This window comes from Corvus kubaryi, unplaced genomic scaffold (assembly GCF_017639235.1).
Source record: "Corvus kubaryi isolate FWS band 111438036 unplaced genomic scaffold, C.kubaryi_AGA036_p1.0 65300, whole genome shotgun sequence".
Lineage (NCBI taxonomy): Eukaryota > Metazoa > Chordata > Aves > Passeriformes > Corvidae > Corvus > Corvus kubaryi.
Window position 1 is genome coordinate 52,829 of NW_024581903.1, and position 21,755 is coordinate 74,583.

The window sequence follows — 21,755 nt, forward strand, 5'->3', positions numbered from 1 at the left end:
ATTCACATTGAAGTAAGGTGTTTGTGTTGTAACTTGAGAAACAATTCATAAGCAATGCTGCACCAATTGCTGTTCTTGCTCATTCTCTGAAATGCGTTTGCAGTCATGTGACTGTCTCAACACATCAAGTTCCCTATTGAACTACACTTGCTGGTTTTTAGCCCTCTACAAAATCCTGTGGTAGAAAGTCCTTAATTGTACATTGTATTTAAGAAAAATCTTTCCTTCTTTGTTTAGGTAGGGTTTTGTCATACTTACATCTATCACCTGATGGGAGGAGATGTGAGGTTTTTGTTACATGGCTGATTCCTCCTTCTTTCTGGTGAGCCTGATAGTACCAAAATATTCTCAACAGCAGTTAGTCCATGATCACAAACCATTCTATCTTCTTCCTGTGTGAAATTTCTTCTTTCCAGGGAAGAAATTGCAAGTTTCTCTGAAAAAGTATTTGTATGCTAAAAGTCCTTAGAAATATTTTGCTGATGAAGAATACTTATTTCCTAGACAACGTTCACAGATGATCACATAATGTTGTCATTTCTGCTGATTAGTAATGTAGTCCCAAATGAATATTTACTAATATTATGACATTGTAAAAATAACATTGTAAAAATATTTGCCTACCGTAACTGGATAATTGTAGTCTCCTGAGATTGCATATTAAGATTGATGGTTTCTGACTGCAGCTAAAGAACTCCTGTATCTCACTCTTGACATTTATGAGTTTGCATAGTAGTGAGGTCTCTGGTATTGTGAACCTTAGAGATGTTATTCTCCAGCATGGTTTATGTGGAAGAAAACATGTTTATCGGAGAGTGAAACAAGAAAAATTCTACAGCTTCTTGTAGTAGGAAGCATTGTTTTTTATATCAATGAGCTCTAAAAAAAAGAAATACCATTTTGTGTAAACAACTATTAAAAACAGAGTAATGAAGCATTGGGCAAACAAAATTGTGCAAAAATTTGACTTTTAACAGCAACTGACCTCAAAGGGATAAATTAATATTCTTGGAAGTTGGCTACTCCAACTTCCAGTTGGTTATCTCCAGGTGTTGCCAAGCAAAGAATTTATGCTACTGGTGTATTTGTACCTAGTAAATGATGGGTTTTGTATAAATATAGCTGATCACCAAATTACACGGTCATGTAGTGTAATTTGAATTTTCTTGTTCTAACTCTGGCTTTTCTGTGCATTATTAATTTCGGGAAACATTCTTCAAATGGGTAGAAAATCAGGAATATTTGAGTTAGGTTTTTTTGCCAAGAAGGACCATACCTGTTTTAGATCGTACCAATCTGCAAACTTTTCACTTAAAAAACCCCATCGAAACAAAATCTCTTCCCACCTCCCACTACTACCCCCTCCTCCAAATCCCAGGGAGAAACATTTGGCTTGCATTCTGTCCTGAATCTTGCATTCTACACAGGATTTTCTCTATGCACTTTTTTCTAAACTTCCTGGAAGGCTGAAATGAGGAGCTTTTCCTTTTCCAGGCTGAACAATCCCAACTCTCTCAGCATGTCTTTGTAGGAGAGGTGCTCCAGCTCTGTGATCTTTGTGGCCCTTCTGTGGGCTTGCTCTAACAGGTCCATGGTGAGGACCCCAGAGCTGGATGCAGCACTGCAGGTGAGGTCTCAGCAGAGCAGAGGGGCAGAATCCCCTCCCTCACCCCACTGTCCGCACTGCTTTGGATGCAGCCCAGGACACAATTGGCTTTCTGGGCTGCAGGTGCACATTGCCAGGTCACGTCTGTACCCCCAAGTCTGTACCCCCCCAAGCAGCTCTACAGGGGCTGCTCTCAGTGATTTCTTGCAGTCTGTGCTCATGTCTGGGATTGCTCTGACCTGGGTACAGCACCTTCCTCTTATTTTGTAGAAGCTTATGAGGTCCTTGTGGGCCTGTTTCTTGTCCAGCTTCTTGTGGATGGCATTGCGTCCTTCAGGTGTGTCAACTGCACCACTCTGCTTGGTGTCGTTGATGAGCTTGCTGAGGGAGCCCTCAGTCCTGCTGTCTGTGTCATTGATGAAGGTGCTGAAGAGCACCAGTCCCAAGACAGAGCACTGAGGGACATCACTTGTCACCAGCCTCCACCTGGATATAGAACCCTTGACCACAGCTTCCTGGCTGTGTCTGTCCAGACAGTTGTTATCTTCCTAACAGTCCGCTCTTGAAATCCATATGGCTCCAATTTGGGGAAATCATATTGAGGTAGCCTTCTTTTGGCCTGGTTTTGAAACCAGAGTTTATGGAGAATGCTGGTCTGTGAAGTTTTGGATGGAAAATAGGAATAAACGGCTCAGATCTGGGTAAGAAAAACATATTGTGCAGTATGAAGTAGAGCCGAGCTTCCTGTTCTTTCCCTTTTTGTCACACTAGTTACTTTAAAGTAGCCATTGTTGGGGGAGTAGAAGGCTTTATCATATCAAAGGAACATCTCAAAACTCAGTGGTCAAAAGCAGATGCTCATGGAAAAGTGTGATGGCCAGACATTTATGTAGTAGTTTATCCCTGCATATTTCATAACTTACAGGCTTATTATGTGAGCGTCTCTTGTCTTCTCTTAGATGTCTGTAAGCTTTTGGCAGTCACAGTCTGCTCTGGCTGAGTTCCACAACTTAATAATGTCACATGAAGCAGTGTTCTGAAAGTTACTCATTTGAAAGTTTTCTCTTCTTGCACTGAAAGATGCAATAACCATGTGATCTCTAATCATCCTTTTCATACCTCTCTTCCCAGAGACTTTTATCTGTTTCTAGATTTAAGAGTTGTTATCCTGCTCAGTTCTTCCTAGGGTGGAGATTTTTTGATCACTTTTACTTCTTTTCTCAATTTTTTTTCCTCTGTATCATTTGGGTTGGGAGGGTGGTGAGTGGAGGGACAAAGGTTGTACTTAAAATGCAAAGATGATTCTGGAGAAAGAGGTCCAGGTATAAAACTTTTTACACAATGATGTTCTCAAGGTTCTCCTCACTGAGTCTGTTTGGCCTGCTGTATTTTTTACAAAGTGGTGTGTAACAGGTTAGTTAACCATTGTGTAAATACAATGCTTTCTCTCTACAGCCCGCACCACTCTTATTTTTGTGAATTATAGAAAGCTCCTATGCAGATGGCTGTACTAAAACCTGTCAGTGTGCACAAGATAGTCTTATGTTTGAGTTTCAGACCTCTCAGAACACAACTTAATTGAAACTCATTTAAAACTTGCAAGAATATATGACAGTATGTATTTTGGAAGAGAATACTTAGCTCTTTTTCTCCCAATTTCCTGCATATTGATAATTAATTGTGAAGACTGGCAACCGGAAGAAAACAAGTCGCCTGATCAGTCACGTGATACGGTGAAGGTGGGAGCAAAGCAGGGAGAGACACTACAGCTGCTTTTCTTTTGGTAACAAGGAGGTAGTCAGATAAATCTAATACCGATACTGGGTTTATGTACATGCACTCATCTGATATTCAAGTTGCACTGCTGAGTTTATGAATTTCTTACGCATATGCCCTGCAGTTAACTCTGCATAAAAAGTGCTTCTTTGATAACTTAGTGTGCTTGTCACACTGGTTCATTGTGGTTTTAGAATGCTATGTGGCAAAGTAGTTTTAAGTGAAGATAACAGGGAACTGGGAACAGACTAAAATTTTTAGAAACAGAAAAGTTGGTTTACAGCTAAAGTTACGCAAAGTATAAACTAGATGAAGTGCTTTGAAACATAACTGAGCTTTCCTAGGCTCCGAGGAACTATGCTCTAGCTATCAGAATGCTGATTTAATAGTGCCATTTCCTGGTAGTTCTGTTTCCGTAGATTATTTCATGCAGTTTTATCACAAAGTTCATGACACTTATCGTGGTAGAAGTTAAGACTTAGCATCAGAGAATCACAGAATTATTTAGGCTGGAAAAAGACCTTTAAGATCATATAGTCCAACCATTAAAATATCCCTAGCAGTGATGGGAGTCGAACCCATGTCCCAGAAGAGATTGGAGCCTTAATCCAGCATCTTTGACTACTTGGCCACATTACCCTGGTGTACTTGCACAGCACACGCTTAATGTCACTTATCTTAAGAACTCCTCTAGCTCTGCAGTTTGTGCCTTCTATTTTCTGCTGAATACAAATTTGGAAGTGGATCGTTCCTCACTTGCTATCAGCTGACTGCCAGTTTTTGTCTTTTTAAAAAAAATGCTTCCAAAATTATGCTTTGAGGTTGGGTCTTGGCCTGGTGTGCTAATACAGACTCTCAGAAATATGTTGAATCGTTGTTCTCAACATAGCAGCAGCTGTTATCGTTTACAGTTTTAGTGTTTAGGGAAAAATCAGCTGATGCCGGCATTAGATCACAAGCTTCTATTGAGTAAAAAATAATGTTTATAGGGTAGATTGTCCTGTGTTTGAACTACATTTCCCTTTCCATCTCCATCTCTGTTTCTCACCTCCTACATCTACACTATCTCTTTTTCAACTTGCTCTTTCAGCTGCTGGGGATTCCTTTCCAAAGGCTGAAATAAAGTACATCTTTAGCAGATAAAACATGTAATGAGAACGCAGTGACCAAAAAGCATGGAGTTCTGGGATGCATGTTCCAGTAATTAGTTTGTTTGAAAAATCTTGGAAGTGACTAATGGAAAGCCTTTTAAGTAAATAGTTCTTCCTCACTGCTTCTGTGTCTGATAAGATGCTAAGATAAATTGAGCTTGACCTGTAAAATAGTACAAAAATTTGTGGAATACTTAAAGCTTTTTAAAGGTTCATTGAATATGGTTCTAGCCCAGTCAGCTTTCAGAAATACAAGCTCAGAGAAATATAACAGATACTATTAAACTGAGAACTTACCCATAATGTCCTACCTAGTGCTGTCAAATCCTACAATTATAACTAGATAATCAAACCCAGACAACTAACAACAGTATTTCAGATTCTGAAGTGCGGTATTTGATGGTGAATACTCACTGCAGTGAAGTACTGTTTCGTAGTTGACTGTGGGGCTGGGTGTATGAACTGAATCTGGATTAGAGAGCAACCAGGCATTATATATGTGATTTTTCAGAACTGAACTGCTTAAATTTTTGCTGTGTTCAAATAACTGAATCAGGCACCTTCAGTCATAGCTCAACTTTGAGCAAAACCAAAATCAAGTCAGTTAAGCTCTTTCACTGTAACGTTAACTCCAAGGCAATGTAGTACCACCTTTTTCTTTGGCTTCTCTAGTTTTGGATGAAGTCTTTCATCCCATAGAAATGGAATGGGAGAGGGAAAGCTGATACAATGTAAGTAAACTAAGATTTTATATGTAGACTTCAGGATGTTAAGCCTTGCTTTAAGTGTTCACAGAACTGCCACAAGGTTTTCAAATTCCAGTGTTAAGACAGCCAGACACATACTTCCCAAACCAAGAAACTTTGGGTTTAGATACCTGAATTTATCACTGTGGGCTTCTTAGCAAAAAAAAAAAAAAAATCCTCTGGTACAGTTGAATAAAGCTCTCTTTTGAGTAATTGTGCCCAGTGTTGAGGAAGGATTTTGCTGTGTATTCTGCTGGCCGGATGAGCATGGCTGCTGTAAAGTTTGTGTGCATCCTTAATTCTTTGCTGCGCAAACTAGCAGGTTTTTAAATAGTTTTGCCTAAGAGTGGACTATTTTTCTGTTTACTGGCATTGGAAACAGTAGTCCTGTAGCATCCAGTGGAACGATCAGTTGTCTCATGTTAGAAGTTACTTCAGTAGGATTAAAATGCTCTAATGATATTAGTCTTAATTCCCACTTCAGTAGGGCTAGCAATTCTTACCTTTATGTTATGTGATCTCTTTTTTTATAGCCTGTGATCTGCTTTGTGTTGGGGGCAAAAAACCCTCAAAAACTGGAAGGCAGTATTTTAAAAGCTGTTAAACTTCCTTTTCCTATTTTTCTTCCCAATGACTGCTTTTTCAATGTATGATGATGCTAAGGCACTAATAGAACCCCTATTGGCACCTAAAGTTTTATAAGTACAAAAAGAAAATTCTTTCCCCATTGAGATATGTATCTATTAACATTTCAAAATGTATTGCTGTAAGCAGCAGTCAAAGAGCAAATAAAACTGCAGAGGGAAAAATTCTGCAAGAATAGAATATGGCTGAGGAAAATTTACAAGTCAGACAAAATTATTTTAGGCAAGATCCTGCTGGTTTGTTTTTTTGGAAACAGCAATGAGAGCTGTCAACATTCAGGAAATGCTCAAAACAAAGTGTGTGACTTAACTTCAATTTCTGTGTGAAGATAGACACATGAGTTATTTTTAAAAGCATGTGAATCTCCTCAGAGAGCCTTGTTAAAGAATGCGTTCCACAAACTAGACTCTTACTCCAGGGTGTTTTGAGGAAAACTAAATGTCTTGTCTTAGATGAATATTTCCTGAATGGAAGATCTCTATAGGTTAAATTCTGACAGACAAATAAAACAATTTTGGGATGAACTGGTGGAGTCAAGCAGCATTGGAGGACAGCATCAGAGTGGAAATAAGGCTCTCAGAGGAGAGGAAAATTGCTAAGTACTGAGGAAGAACAAGACAGAGAAAAGCAAAGTTGTAGAATGAGAGAAGGAAGCAAAATACTTGAAAAGAAAGATGCTGAAGTAATACCAGGGCACGGAGTGTAGAAGAAATTAAGCAGAAACAAAAATATTACTAGCTGAAGTAGGTTATGTTCTGCACTGTGCTTTTTGATAGCAAGGGTTTCACAACTGTCCAACTCAAGTGGTGCCAGGCAGCAGCTTTGTAATTTGGTGCTGTTGATCAGGCATATGAAGTTTGTTGTAAGAATAAGAACCATCTCACAATACAGCAGAGAAACCTTCTCTGCCCCTTCCACATTTCTTCCCATAGGTTTATGTAGAAGACAAAAGAAGCTCACGGGATGTCTGGGCGATCAAGCCTCATACATGTCACATGCATACTGACAATTTAAATGTCATCTTGTGAGTACTATCTAGGAATACATACCACCCAGACCCTCCCACCAACTGCAGCCTGACTACTGTGAGTTATGAAAAAAAATCTCTTGGCACCACCACCACTTACACAGTTCCTGTTGTTTGTGAGCTATAGAATCCGTGGCATATTTCACGTTCTTTCTACTGCAAACAGAAGTATGGTTATTTGCATTTTAAATGAAATTTCTACCAATCCCTGAGTGATTCAAATTTGTTGGAAGTAAGGCTATACGACTTGATTGTTGTGTTTTGTCTAAGTAATTACGAATTTTTTTCAGTCATCTTCAAACCCTTAGATGTTTATGAGCTTTTAAAAATAATCTTGTATATTTACAGTGATTTGTTTTGAATGTGTTACTTTTTACCTCAAGGCTAAGCTCCACAAAATGCTGTAGCCTGGTTTTAATGAAGACCTATCAAAATATCTGACTTAAATGGTGTAAGAAAGGGAAGTCCAAACTGGATTTTCATTCATGCAGTCCTTCAGCATGGACCTTGTTTGTTTGTTTCCTCTGTTCTTTCATTTAAAAGGCAGTGGCTTTTGCCTAGTCCTTGAAATAATACAGTGTTTCTTACATTATAACCTGTAGTTTGCTCATACTTTGGGTCATCAGACGAAAGAAGCATCTATATTCTAAAGGAGATTCTTGAGCTAACTTGCTAGAACTGCTATCTGACATTCTTTGGCAGCTCTCCTTTTTCTAGGTTACTATTCTTCTTGACTATTAAAGAAAAAGGTACAAGGCTGCATTGATTCCCATGCTTTGTGTGGTCATGTGGATGTTGCTATCTCCAACTTAAAATGATAACATTTGATGGCGTAAAACTTCAGTGAAGAAAGACTTGAAATATTGTATATAGATGGGACTCTCAATTCAGACAAGTATGTGTGTTTGAATACCACAGGATTTTTAGTGGTAATTAAGATGCTTGCTTGTACTATCACAAAACAGTAATGCAGTAAAACTCAGACTGGTGGACCATAGAGCTTGAACAAAGTATAAGTTAATATTTGGACATGAGCTGGCAGTGTGCGCTCACAGGCCAGGAAGCCAATTGTGTCCTGGGCTGCATCCTAAGCAGTGTGGGCAGCAGGATGAGGGAGGGCATTCTGCCCCTCTGCTCTGGTGAAACCCCACCTGCAGTGCTGCATCCAGCTCTGTGCTGAGGACCCCAGCTCTAGGGTCCTCAGCACAGGAAGGACCTGCTGGACTGAGTCCAGAGAAGAGACACAGAAATGGTCACAGCTGGAGCACCTCTCCTATGAGGAAAGACAGAAAGAGCTGGGGTTGTTCAGCCTGGAGAAGAGAAGGCTCCAAGGAAATTTTATTGCAGCCTTTCGGTACCTAAAGGGGGCTTATAAGAAAGATGGGGACAGACTTTTTAATAGGAACTGTAGGGACAGGATGAGGGGCAATGGCTCTAAACTAGAAGAGGGTAGATTTAGACTCGATCTAAGGAAGAAGTTCTTTACTGTGAGGATAGTGAAACATTGGCATAGGTTGCCCTGAGGGATGGTAGATGCCCCATCCCTGGGAACATTCAGGGTCAGGTTGGATGGGGCTCTGACAGCCTGCTGCTAGTGAAAGATGTCCCTGCCCAGTGCACAGGGGTTGAACTAGATGACTTTTGAAGGTTCCTTCCAACCCATACTATTATATGATTTTAAAAGGAGATATAATTGTTAGTAATGTCTTATAAATAAATAAAAAAACTTGATAGCCTTTAAATTTCTAGCCTGTTCTAATCAAACTGTGATTGATTGACAGTAAGCTATTTGAAATCGCAGAACTAAGATTTTGCTTTTGTGTAACTCGCTACAGTTGGGATCCAATTTCTCTGGAGAAGTGGCTAAGCAATACCGTCTGCCCAAGTTACTTGAATTACTTCAAATCTCTGCCTTTGCACTGTATTGCATTTTTTCTTTTTATAGTCCTTAACCTTGTTTGACAGTAATACTGTCATTCTAATATAAGTGTAGTCTTTGAAGCTTTTATGCAAGCAGTTTCAAATCTTCGTTAAATTTTTTTGTGTCTGTGGATAATGTTACCCAAGATGTCTGGGAAGCACAGGTTTGAAGACTTGCTTCTATAACACAAAGGGATTTCTAGTTTAGTTCATGAAACATACTGAGTATCCAATTAATGTGGTCAGGATGAAACTAAGCAGCAAAGAGAAAGCTTTTCACTTTAGTTAAATGTTAAACACCAAAGGTGTTTACCTAGTGAACATGCAAATAAGTTGGCATATGTGCAAGGGCCTGAGAAGGCAGAACATAACCAATATGGACCCACATGTGGGGCCAAGCCAATGGATGTAATAAAAAGAGAAGAGCTGAAATAGCAGAAGTAAGAGAAGCTGAGTTTTTAAGACAAAGGTGGCTTCAGGAAGCATCTAATCTCAGTAAAGGAGGCAAAAGGTTTTGTTCATTAAAATAATTCACTGAGAAAACATCTATTGTAGATTAAGTTTGTCTTTTTCCCGAAAAACTAGTAAGTCTTTTCTTCTGTATGTTTCCCTTCTTTCATAGGGATTGGACAGAGGTTACTTTCATGTAGGAAGGAAAAAGCTTCCAGGAGGGAAAGATTCAGCAACGTATTTTCCTGTACCTTATGACCTGCCACCAGAACAGTATGGAAGCAAAGGTAAGGTGTGACTTCAGAAGAAAAGTAGGCTTGTATTCTACATAAAGCAAGCTAGTTGAGTAACTCTGAGTCAGTTGAATACTGCTGTGTTCCAAGGATTTATTTTAACTTTTTTTGTGGTGTGATTATATGCGATGTGATACCAGTTGCACATTCTGCTTGTGACTTCAAAGAAAGCAACTGTAAGGTTCTTTATTTTAATTTTTTTCTTTATTGTTTAAGTTTTGGATCAATAACTTCAATGCTAGTTTTTATTTCTCTTCTGTGATTCTTATATGCATTAGGAAAATAGATATTTGTTATGGAATCAAAATGGTTTTTTGCAGAGCTAATAGGGGAAGGAGTGTTGAAAAGGGAATGTTTGGAAGACAGTAGGCATGAGCTAAAAACAATCCTCTGGAAGTGGAATGTGAAAGAAATACTATCATGCAAATGTGAAAGAATTGCTGTAAATGAGAAGAAAGAAGGGTTGCTTTTGATCCATTCTGTATTTCATAACACTTGAAGAGGTGTACAAAATCTCAACTGTCTCGGTTTCTGAGATTATCTCTAGAACATGCAAATAAGGAAAGTGATAAGTAAGTGTGGCTGTGGGGTGGTGATGATGGCTGAAAAATATAAAAATATATTGAGGATAATATTGGTGTGCAGTCTGCAGTATTTGGGAAGAGAAAAGTTTTATATTTTTGTTATTAAAACTAATGTCAGAAGATTGTAACTAGCTTCCTTTTTGAGAAGCCTTGGTCTAAGAAAGACAGCATCTAGCGCAGAGCTTGATATGGGAACACAGATAGTTTATAGAAACTCAGATGTTTGAGTGAATCTTTGAACTAACAAATGATGTGGAGAGAAAGAACATTTAAAAGCTAAGGAGTCAACAGACTTTATAATAGCATCTTATGCAGTAAATAAAAGTGAAGGCACAGGGTGATTGAAGCTCTGCTGCAGGATCGGACTATGAGCTTGATGCTTCTTCCTGTAGTTGAAATAAGATGGCTTCACCAGCATATTTGTCATTAGGTGATCTGTAGTAAATACCAACCATGAGGTTTCCTCTGTTGGCTTGACGTCTGTTTTTCACCTGTACACTTTCACTCATTCACTTTTCACAGCTCTGTGTAGTCAATCCACTTTTCTCTGTAGAGAGGAAAGCCCTCCGTCTTCTTTCCTTCTGGACAGCTTATGGCTATTGTCTGTAGTGTCATGTGATTCAGGCCACTAAGTTTCAGTGATACTGATTAGATCTTTCTAGCTGTACAGTGGTGCCTAGCACCTGTGTGTTATCCATGCTGTGTGCATTCCTGTAGAGCCACATCAGCTGAGCCATTGACCATGTCACTTTTTTAGAGGAGCAAGCCCTAATTGCTTTGCAGCATTTCACAGGTATTTTCCTGTTGGTTCCTAATGCAGCAGCAGCCCTTGGCTCTTACATGTTGCTCAAAACTCCATCCTCTTCCACTACTAAGTCTAGACTGAAGCCTTTGCTTAAAGTTCTGGCCAGCTTGTTGGCAAGGAGGCTCATGCCCCACTTAGGTGAATCCCTTCAGCTTCCAACAAGCCTGGCTTCTCATCAGTAGACCCATGGTCATACAAATCCAAACCTTAAATACATCAACAGCTACACTGTCAGGCATTCACCTCCTCAATATGATGTGTGCTCTGTAGCTTCTGTAACTTGGAAAGATTGTTCTGCACTAAGAGCTTACTACTTATCTAGAAGACCTCTTAAGTGGTTTCAGTTTTCCCAGGGAAAAAATAGTTGTCCAGTGTAGAAATGATAATGCGAACTGTTATGTTGTTTTATTCAGTATAAAACACGCTGTTTGAGTACTGTTACTGTCATGTCAGGGAGCTGTGGGGAGCTGACATGAAGGGACTGTGCTGGGCTTTTGAGCTAACTACAGGGTAAGAATATACTACAACTGGATCAACTAACTGTTGTGCTCTGGGATATGTATGCACTCTCTGCTTGTTAACTACTGCTCAAACTGATGGGTTTAGGAAGGTTTTTCTGAGTGGTCATACTTAAATTTTTGGAAATTTTAAAGCACAGATTAGCAGAATCCATGTATGTGTATTCTCAAAAGTTTCATATCTTCCATGTGCAAAAATGTACTGGTGTAGTTAATGTTGTCCTTGCTGTAATTCCAACATGTAACCTATTGCGTTAGTGAGTTTTATGCCTATTTCAACTAACTGTAAAGACTCTTTTCCAAATAACTTTTTTCACTTTCTGCATGGAAAACTTACTTCTCTAGAGAACTGGTTTGACTGTAGTTCTGGTTTTGGGTCCTAGCTTTCTGCTGGGATATGCACAGATGTCAGAATTCAGGTTTGTCTAGGCTTTGGCAGTGGAAGTGAAGTTAGCTGCTTGTGCCGTTTCATGTCTCTTCCCTGAATATTCTGTTTCAGTTCAGCAGCCTCCTGGTGGAAAAGATGTTTAAAGAAATCCCATGTTGAGGGATGGGCTCATAAAGTAATCTGTCTTTAACAATACAGTTGTCAACTCCCAACTCTCTGGAGAGTGATATAAATAGATGTATTTTAATAGTCTTGAGAAGCAAAAATGCAAGTAATAGCCTTTCCCCAAAGAAACCATATTGACTGATCCTTATAATTGAAGGAGAAAAGGCTCTGGGGGATTTTCCATGAACTTAGATTCTCTAACCATGGGAAAACAAAGTACATGTCACTTTCATATAATCAGAAAAATCCTACTAGGGGCAGGAGGAAGGAGAAGTGGGTAGAATAGTGAGGAGATGGTCCTGAGCAGGGCCATGCATTTGCCATGCAGAGTTCTACTTAGAAGATTACAAAATTCAAAAAAATAAATTGTTTTTTCCTGTACTTGTACAAATTCTAATCATAGATCAGATATGCTTATGGAACGCTATTATTATATAATGTAACAAAATGAAAGAAAAGTTTCCTAGTTTGTGGAAATAATTTAATTGCAGAGATTCTTTGTTATTCTGTCACAAAGACTTTGTCATATTAATTGGTGTTTATCACATTGGACAGAAATTCAGCATGGAAACAGTTACAGTGAAATAAATGCATCTTGAAAAGTAACAAAATATATCTCAGGACATACAATGATAAATTTACCAGCAAATGATGTAAATAATTTGTCTGGTTTCAGCCACAATAATTCATGAGGTTGATCCACAATCTTTTAAAGTCCATTAAGTTCAACAGTAATGAAATAATTTGGCCTCTGCCCTACTTTTCTTGCACCAATATAACAGGGAGGAAAAAGATAAAGTCTTGTCCTACTTTGCCTGGTTTGCTTCATTAGTCAGTAGGTTTCATTCTAAAACTTAAGTTTTAGGCAAAACAGAAAAATTGGGTCTCTTGGAGACACAGTCAAGAAGATTTTTCTTCTGGTTGTTCTTCCAAAGATTTCTAAGGAGTGTAAGTTGAGATCATTGTGAGACAGATAACTTCCTGGGTTTGTACTGGTTTTCTCTCCTTGAGAGATGGATTGTCCCTCACTGAAACGTAGTCATAGGCTAAGCTGTATTCACTGAAGGATTCATTGATGTGTTTTAAGATGTCACCTGTAGGGAAATTATAATGTATTATCTGTGTGGCACATATTTAAAATTTTGCCATTGTTTTTGTTTAGTTTTCAGCTGTATTTCAGGGTTGCACGGTGATATGTTGTACAATATATGAACAGATAAACTCTACCTGCTTCTGTTAGCCAGAGTCATTTGATCTCCCTGAGTGAACAAAGTAAAATTTAACTGAGTCTCAAACCATAGCTGGTAGCAGCATAGTCACTTGAAGTTGCAATGGGGAGTGTGTAAGGTTTCTTCTGAGATGAATCATGCCAGCAATATTTTTAAGCACCTTATTTTGACTACACAGGATGATTAAAAAAAACTCCAAAAAACAACCCAACCACCCAATCAAAGCTACCAGCAAACACGATAATGCTTGAAAAATATGTTTGGATCTAAAAATAGCTAGAAAATAATGGATTATATGATCAATTAGCTCAATGAATAGAGAATCTATGCTTTACATGTATTGTAAAAATATATTGTTGTTGTATTATAGTACACTATTTTGGGCTACTTCATTTGGTGTTTTTCCTAGTGAGTTGCACTTAAACTTTTTAGTTACAGGTAAGTGTGATGAGATTTCTGTTTAATTGGCTCTGTTTTCTGCCTTTTTAGGGAGACCTCAGCAGGTGAAACATTTCTCTGCAGTATTATTCTGCCAGATTTTAGATTTAGGTATCTTGTGTACTTAGTATTCTTAAGCACTATTGAAAAGGGGATGAACTAAAAATAAATCTATCAGCAGCTCTTGAGTTATGACTGGGTTACAAGCAGGAATTTATAAAAGCTTTTTCTGAGCTCTTAGTTCAAAATGCTCTGAAACCTTTTAAACCCTCTGGAAGAGAGCCCTATAAAATAGGGGGGTAAATGCATTTTTAAAAAGTTGTTTCTCATTTAATTTTCTCTTAAGTGTATGTATTTAGATCAAAGAAAGAAACTATTAGTTGATTAGTAGTATATAGAAGATGAATGTGTATGCAAGAAAATAAGACAGGTTCCAACTCAGTTGCGATGAATCTAAAGTTAGAGTGAAGCTACATATTAGTCTGTCTACATGCCAGTTCTGTGAATTGCCTTGGTTGTTTTGCCCTTTGTTGAAGATTTTTCCTGAATGATTCTCACAACTTGTAAAAATGTATTAAGATGTATTTCATTCTGTTCCAGTGGGAAGATCTGTTTTACCCTGGGTAACTGGGGGCTAAAGCTGTCAAATCTCATGCTGGAAGAATGGTGGGGAAATGAGGTGAAAATTATCTTTAATACAAGTTCAAGCATTGTGCAGGAATTGACAGTCCACTTAACAATTCATTAGTTCTCTAGCTGAAGTTTTCAACCTCTGACAGCTGTGATTTTGTTAAGGTTCTTTAACATATCTCCCAAGGTCAGCTCTCTCCCTTGTGAAGGGCCTTGCTCACTGTTCAGTGTTCCATTGCCACACTTGCATGGAAGAGCAAATTGACCTTTTTCTTGTAACTTCAGATATTCAGTGCTTGATATTTTGTCTGGTTTTCAGTGAGTGGGAATTGGGAGTATGGTGAAATTACATTTGGTAAATATTTATAGTGATTTCAGGAAACTATACTAACACTGCATCTCATTTATTACATATAAACTATCGTGCTGGATAAAAGGAAGAAAGACTTCCTGGCATATTTGCTTCCAGATCTGGTAGGTTTAGGTATTTGTGTTTAAACTGTTACCTAAAGAGTTGAAAGAATTTTCATTTATCCTGCTTTGTGCTAGTGACACAGTGCTTAAAAGAAGAGATCGGTGTTTTGTCCAGAAAAGCTATAGGAATTCCTTATTACTCTGGGCTCCCTCACAGGGACCTGCTGTACCTTAGGAGGTCATATAAGTTCTGGGAAAATGTCACTGTGTGTGGTCTCTACCATTCTCTGACCTTTGTTTCTTGTTCTAAGTTCTAGAATGCTCCACTTTCTCTGTCAAGTAGTTAAAATATTTTTTAGGAAATTAAGAAAGATGACTTCTGGGGAAGTAATTAATGTTTTTCAATGACCACCTTTTTTTTCTACTTAATGTTGCAGAGCTGCATGAAACCTGTGTACTTTGTAGGGTTTGAAAGAACTAGACTAGCAGCATCCTCTATGAATTTTTAGAGCAATTTAAGTACTTTCAGTGTGCTTAATATGGTACAAAGTCTTCGAGAATATCCTTTCTTCTTAGTAGATGACAACTAGAAGCTAGTCCTGTTTATAATGATTCTAATAGATTGAACAGAAAATATTTCACTTACTTAACATTCAGAGCAATGGTAAATACAAATCTGAGTATGTTTAGAAGTTTAGTTTGCAGTTTTTCAAGCAGCAAGTGTATATTGTCACTGTAATTCATATCCCAGGATGTGGAAGCTGGGGTTGGAACCAATTTCATCTGTGTTGGTATCAGTTTCCTTCCTCAGCCGAACCAAAAGCATTATTATTGACTGGTAAACCTGCAGTTTGAGTTTGAAGCTCTCATAATGTAGCTTGACATCAGACATGTCCTCAGAGAGCCTCCCAGAGTCCGAGTGTAACACTTGAGTACACTTGTTCTCCCAGCTGTTTATAATGATTGTGAAGAAGTGAACACTTCGCATAAGAAGAAACTTGAGTTATAGAGTCACTATTTAGTTTGGCCACTTCTATGTAGTGTTATGATCAGGTTGCAGATTTGAAGACCAGAAGGAGCCACTTGACTGTCTGATCTGATTTGCCACATGTTGCTAGCCAACTTATTTGAGCTCAAAGCTTATGGTTGGCTCAGGGAGATGTGCTTCAGATTATTAGGTAAGAGCACTCTCATGACATGGCAAATTCACCAGATGGTCAGTATTTTGCTTCAGTAGTTGGTCAGGTCAAGAATTTTAAAATGTGGTTTCGTTTGGGTATTCTTTTTCAGGGTAGATATATGATGCCCAGTCTGGTTTTGGAACTTCTATGTGATTTGAGCCATCTTGTGCAGAGATTTGTAGTTGAAGTCTGAGGAAATGTAACAGTATGACATCCTGACAGGTCAGAGTTAAGGTTGCATAGAGGACTTTTACCTGGGCATTTTTCCTTTAGACTATTGTCAAATGCTTTAAATTACCAGCACAAAAGAGTTGTATTATGCAGTATATACATATCTTGCATGTTTCCTTGCTGTGGGGAATAACATGCATATTTTACATCTGGCAGTTTTAAAATAAAGAATAAGATCACTCCTATTCTGACATGACAAAGGCCCTCATTAATTTTTAGCAGATAACATTTGTTGTGTGCAACATGTACATTATTGACTCCTTTCATATTGCTGTTTTGAGCAATTGCAGTTGATCACCTCCGATAGTCAGCTGAACAGCAGAAGGCCATTTGTGGACAGAGATGTATCTTTAGGGCAAAACATTTAAAGAATAAAAAAAAATTATCTGGTAGCCAACAGTACTACTTAATATCTAGATAAATAAACTGTATAGATACATCAGTCTCCTGAAGGCCTCTGTAGTTAACCAACAGATTCAGGCTGTCATAACAGAAAAGACTATTACAAAGCTAAGATACTAAGGTAAATGAAACTTGCAGTCCCAATGCCTTAGGTTTTAACTTTTGTATTTTTCAAATTCTGTACTGCTTAGTGTCTAACTCTGAAGCTTCTTGTAGCCTGTTAATTTCTGCTCTCTCATGCTAGGTAGACATAACAAAGCCTCCCCAGGCCTGCTCTCCAAGGATACTCAGACCATCCTAGGCCCAAAAAGTATAAACCAAAAGCCTTTGAGAGGGGGGCAAGCTTGGGGAAATTACATCATTAACTGATGCTTTAATTGGAGAATTAACCCTGATATGCAAATGAACCAGACTTATAAAAGTGTGGAGAACTCATGACTTGTCTTCCCTCTTGGGGTCCATTTTGGCAGTAGCCTCTGGACACCCCAGGGGGGTACCTCTGAAGGCCTTTCAAATAAATACCTACCTTTATTCCCTTATTCTTATCTAGCCTCTGTTTTTAGGTGGCCACTTCAGGAATCAGACCAGCAATATAATTTGAGAGTTCCTTGGAAGGGAAGCTGAAAATTACCCACTCTGGTGTGTGGGAAACATGCACACAACAGCCTATCTTACTTAGCAACATATCTTTATATATAAAATTGCTTTGTGCCTTTGATAGTACTCAAATTTTTATCTTCTTGTAGAATCTTTTAGATGAGTACTGCGATTTTGTTGTATAACATTATCTTCTCATTGAGCTCCCATCATCACATCTCAGTTGCAATATTGCTATTACCTCTCTTACCAATACAGGTTGTTTGCTGTAGTTGAGGAATTTGACTTAATTTGTGATTTAGATATTGCACAGTTTACTGACTGAGGAAATCATCTGTTCTGTGGAGGGAACTTGAAACTCAGTTCATAAGTATATCAAGGGGTTTTTTTATAACAGTTTGGGGGAGGGCTCAAGTATCCTAAGTGCAAAATACTTCCTTTTTTTTTTTTTTTTTTTTTTCCTCATCACACCAGCACTTTGAGAAACAAAGCAAATCCTGTGTTTAAAACTGCAGTACTGGGTTGTGCTTCTCTTTTATTTCCCAAATAAGTGGTCATTGTCCTGGCCTTCAGAAATCATTGCCTTGTTTGTGACTATTAATATAGATCCCACATCTATTCCCCATCTGCCTTTCCTCCTTCTTGAGATCTTTAAGTAAAATCTTTAAGATTTTTGCATTGAGAGGAGCAAGATTAGTTCCTTTTCAAATGCCGTGCTCATCCAGAGGGAGGGGACAAGAGAGACTGAAGTGTAGTGTGCACCTTTTGCAAATGCTTAAGGAAGAGCTTTCCAGATTGGTGCAGCGGGGAGTGAGTTTGCCATGTTAGAATGTGTATGTAGAATGACTTGAAGAATGCTGGTTACTGGTAACCTTTCTATATATGTGAATACTTGTTGCTTTGAAGCTACCTTTTTCAATTAAGTTTGAGGTAAGAATCCAGTCTCTGGATTTAGAAATCAACCAGGAATGCTCTCATCCAGATCTCCACTTAGAGTGCAAAAGACACTGTAGGAAGTGGATCACAAAGATGCTTTTCATTGTGGTTTATACTTTACTATTCAATTGCATGTTCCTGGTTTTGACTGTACTGTCGTCTGTCATATTTGAGAACATGAAGGTTTGGGGTGGCCTGTCAGCATGGATTCTTTAAATGATTATCAGGTGTTAACTCAAAAAGAACTTGTCTTGTTCTCCAGAGCCTCTCTGCCTTTAAGTAAAATGTGGTAGTCTATTCAGTTGTGAGAGAATGTTCAAAATCTGAGTATAACAGAAATAGTGCCCCACCTGAGCTTTCAGATAATGTTTAAGTAGCAGTGGTACTGGAATGGCCCCGTTTATTTTACTGAGTCCTGACTCTAGTGCTGGAGTTTTGCTGCTTGTACATGAGGCAAGAGCAAAGCTGTGGTGCCAGCTTAGTAGATAACACTAACTCCAGTGAGGTGCAGTCAAGACAAAGTTGGGGTATCAGAAATGAAGCACTAATCTTGAAATGTGTGGAAGGTAAGCATGTTAAGGACACTTAAAAAATTATTTAATGGGGCTTTTATTTCCTCCTCCCAAGAAGATCAAAGGAATTAACTTTGAGAAGTTTGGCAGTCACTTTTGTGTGCGACAGTAAGCAGCTACTGTCATACAGTATTTGTACAGAGCCATTGTCTTTCTCTTGCTGGTAATGATGAATAACCTTAAATTGGACCTGACATTTTAAAAAGAATTGAGTTATAATTTACATCAGCAACAGTTCTACACATGACTTATTAAAATACTATCAGGTGTTTTATAAAATCAACAGCATCCCATCAACGGAACAAAGTTCCAAGTACATTAATAGCTACCTTGAGACACCTTTACTTAGATAGCCACAACTAGAAAAAACTAAATTAGGTATTGAGGCCTCTCAGCATGCTTTAAGGAGATGACTGAAGTTATTTCTGTACATCTTGAGTTTTCCTCTGCCGGCATGGTTTGCTGAATTAAGCAGAGTAACTGCCAGATGGTAGGGAAGTAGGGAAAATGAATAGGTCGAATTTGCATAATGTACTCTTGAGTGACAGATTCCAGTGCTTGAGTGGGACTGGATTTATTCTGATGTCATAGATAGAGGTCAGTATCTGAATGTAGGTTTGAAATCCTCAGTGCTTTCCCCAACATTTGCTTTATTCTGTACCCATTTTTTTAACTGTTAATGTTTACTATCTGGTAAGGTACTCACCTAAAATACGAAAGGTACACATGACTTTCCAGCAGGAGACTGGTAAAAGAAGCTTAGGGAAGTAGTGGTGCTGTATGTTTTTTCTTTTTAAGAGATCACTCAAAGTCTAGATATCCTGCAGTTGAGCCAGAAAACTAGAGAGCTTTCTTGGCAGTGCACTCTGAGTTAAGTGCTATAGTTTCTTCTGGTTTCTGATGCCTTTTATTTTTTATATGCTTTGAAATCACCTGTCCACTGTAACAAAAAAACAACCAACTACCCTATTGCCTGCTTCCTGCTGTAAACAGACACTTCTTAAAACATTTGCATAGGTGGGATATGTTTCACTGCAACATATGGAACCTACAGTACCTGCATTGTACAGATTAATGTCACTGTATTCCTTCAGTGCTCTTTTTGTACATGGAGAGAAGAAGCAGGCTGGATTTATATAAATTTCTTAATTGAGAAAACTCAATGAAAAAAGGTTTGAAGGGTTTTTTCTCTATTGCAGTAGGAGTAGCCTGAGAGAAGTAGAATAATAACTTGGATTCCTAGAACAGCTGCATTTCTGCCACACGTATGGTAGGAGGAAGAGCATAGAGCAGGTTGCAGAGCTAGCAGTTAACTCCTGGTGTGTTGCCTTTTTTTTCCAAGAGCGGGAAGAGCTTCTGTATTCTCAGAAGTGGGAGGGAGGGAACTGTGTGGTGCAAACCTGTTGCTCATCTGAAGATTTAATGTTTGAAGAAGTGAGGGGTAAATTTGAACTTTTCAGAGGTCAGGCAGTGTCATTCTTAGGTACTGAATTCTTACTGTCCCTGTGAAAAATATTAATATGTTACAGTGCTTATTTATAATTCCATTGGATTAAGAGAGATGCAGCACAAAACTTGCTGGCACTAGGCCAGACCAAATTTGTCTGCATTACTGTACTTGTATATTGTCTGAAGTACAACTCTTATACAGCTGGAGAGGAGCATGTTGGGTTATAACTATATTTAAAATAATATTTGGGGGGAAAGCAAAGCCTTCTGAACACTCTGTATCTTACAGTTAAAAAAAACTGAACAAAAATTTCCACGAAACTGAAATTGCACATGATTTCATATGAAAACCAGTGGGAATTTTGACCTTCCTCTTCCTCCAAAGGGAAAAGAGGAAGAGAACCAAATTTTGCATTTGATAAATGAATTTGTCATTACTATGTTTTTGTTTTGGTTTACAGATCAACCATGGATTTGGAATATTCCTTACACAGATGCCCCTGATACACATGGAAATATGTGGGTTCCATCATAAATGTTTCTAGTACTCTGTGACATTCCACTTGCTGACACTGAGCCTGCCATGCTACTTGAAAAACTAATTTCTGTTCTGTAAGCTATAATGTCTTCTATAATGGCTGATTTATAGTTGAAAGAAACATTAAAATGTTCATAAGGCAGAGATTCTTGGAGAATCTATAACTGTATTATTACACGTGAACCTGCATTTTTGAATACCTTTTTATATGCTTTTTCTTTACTGTGGTTTGTAATACGGTTTTCAAGATGAGAACTGTTCTCAGAGTGTCTCTCCGCATTTTTAGCTGTAATTAATTTAAAAATTACTGGTTTTTGAGACTGTCAGTTGACTCCAGTAGCTGGAATAAAAGTTGTTATATGTAAAATTTAAGTAAAAATAAAGGCAATCTTGTTAATACCTTTTGTTCTGTCTTCTAAATGTGTACATTTCAGATTGGGTTGGAACTTGTATCTTGCAAGTGTTCTACCAAGTGTTTTATAAAATCAATAGCATCCCATTAATGGAACACATTGCTTATATCAAAAATAGTGTGGCCAGCAGGACCAGGGCAGTGATTATCCCCACATGCTTGGCGCCGGTGAGGCCACACCTCAAGTGCTGTGTCCAGTTTTGGGCCCCTCATGACAAGAAAGACATTGAGGAGCTGGAACATGTCCAGAGAAAGGCAGTGGACCTGGTGAAGGGTCTGGAGCACAAGTCTTCTGAGCAGTAACTGAAGGAGCTAGGAATGTTTAGCCTGGAGAAAAGGAGTCTCAGTGGAGATCTTGCTGCTCTCTACAACTACCTGCAAGGAGGTCATAGCCAGGTGGGGATCAGCCTCTTCCCCCAGGTAACAAGCAAGGGGACAAGAGGAGCCTTAAGTTTTGCCAGGGAAGGTTTAAATTGGATATTAGGGAAAAATTCTTCACTGAGGATTGTCAGGCATTGGAACAGACTGCGCAGGGAAGTGGTGCAGTCACCATCCCTGGAGGCATTAAAAGATGTGTGTGGATATAACACTTAGTGATATGGGTTAGTGGTAGATTTGGTACTATTATGTTAATGTTTGGACTAAATGATGT

General features: G+C 38.5%; 1 protein-coding gene across 2 annotated transcripts in view; it reads left to right on the plus strand.

Annotated features, from left to right (window-relative positions):
* Positions 1 to 21,095, plus strand: part of LOC121673262 (tyrosyl-DNA phosphodiesterase 1-like) — a 44,143-nt gene extending 23,048 nt beyond the window's left edge. The window contains exons 15-16 of one of the 2 annotated variants that reach the window (XR_006019167.1): positions 6,857 to 7,009; positions 9,494 to 9,600. Coding sequence is in view for 1 of the 2 variants with exons in the window: in XM_042046424.1 (XP_041902358.1) it covers positions 9,494 to 9,608; positions 20,615 to 20,688 (189 nt within the window). In the remaining variant the exon portion in view is untranslated. Of the gene's footprint in view, positions 1 to 6,856; positions 7,010 to 9,493; positions 9,609 to 20,614 lie in introns of those variants that run through there. The other variant, XM_042046424.1, reaches the window with a different exon arrangement.
* The last annotated feature ends 660 nt before the right edge of the window (positions 21,096 to 21,755 follow it).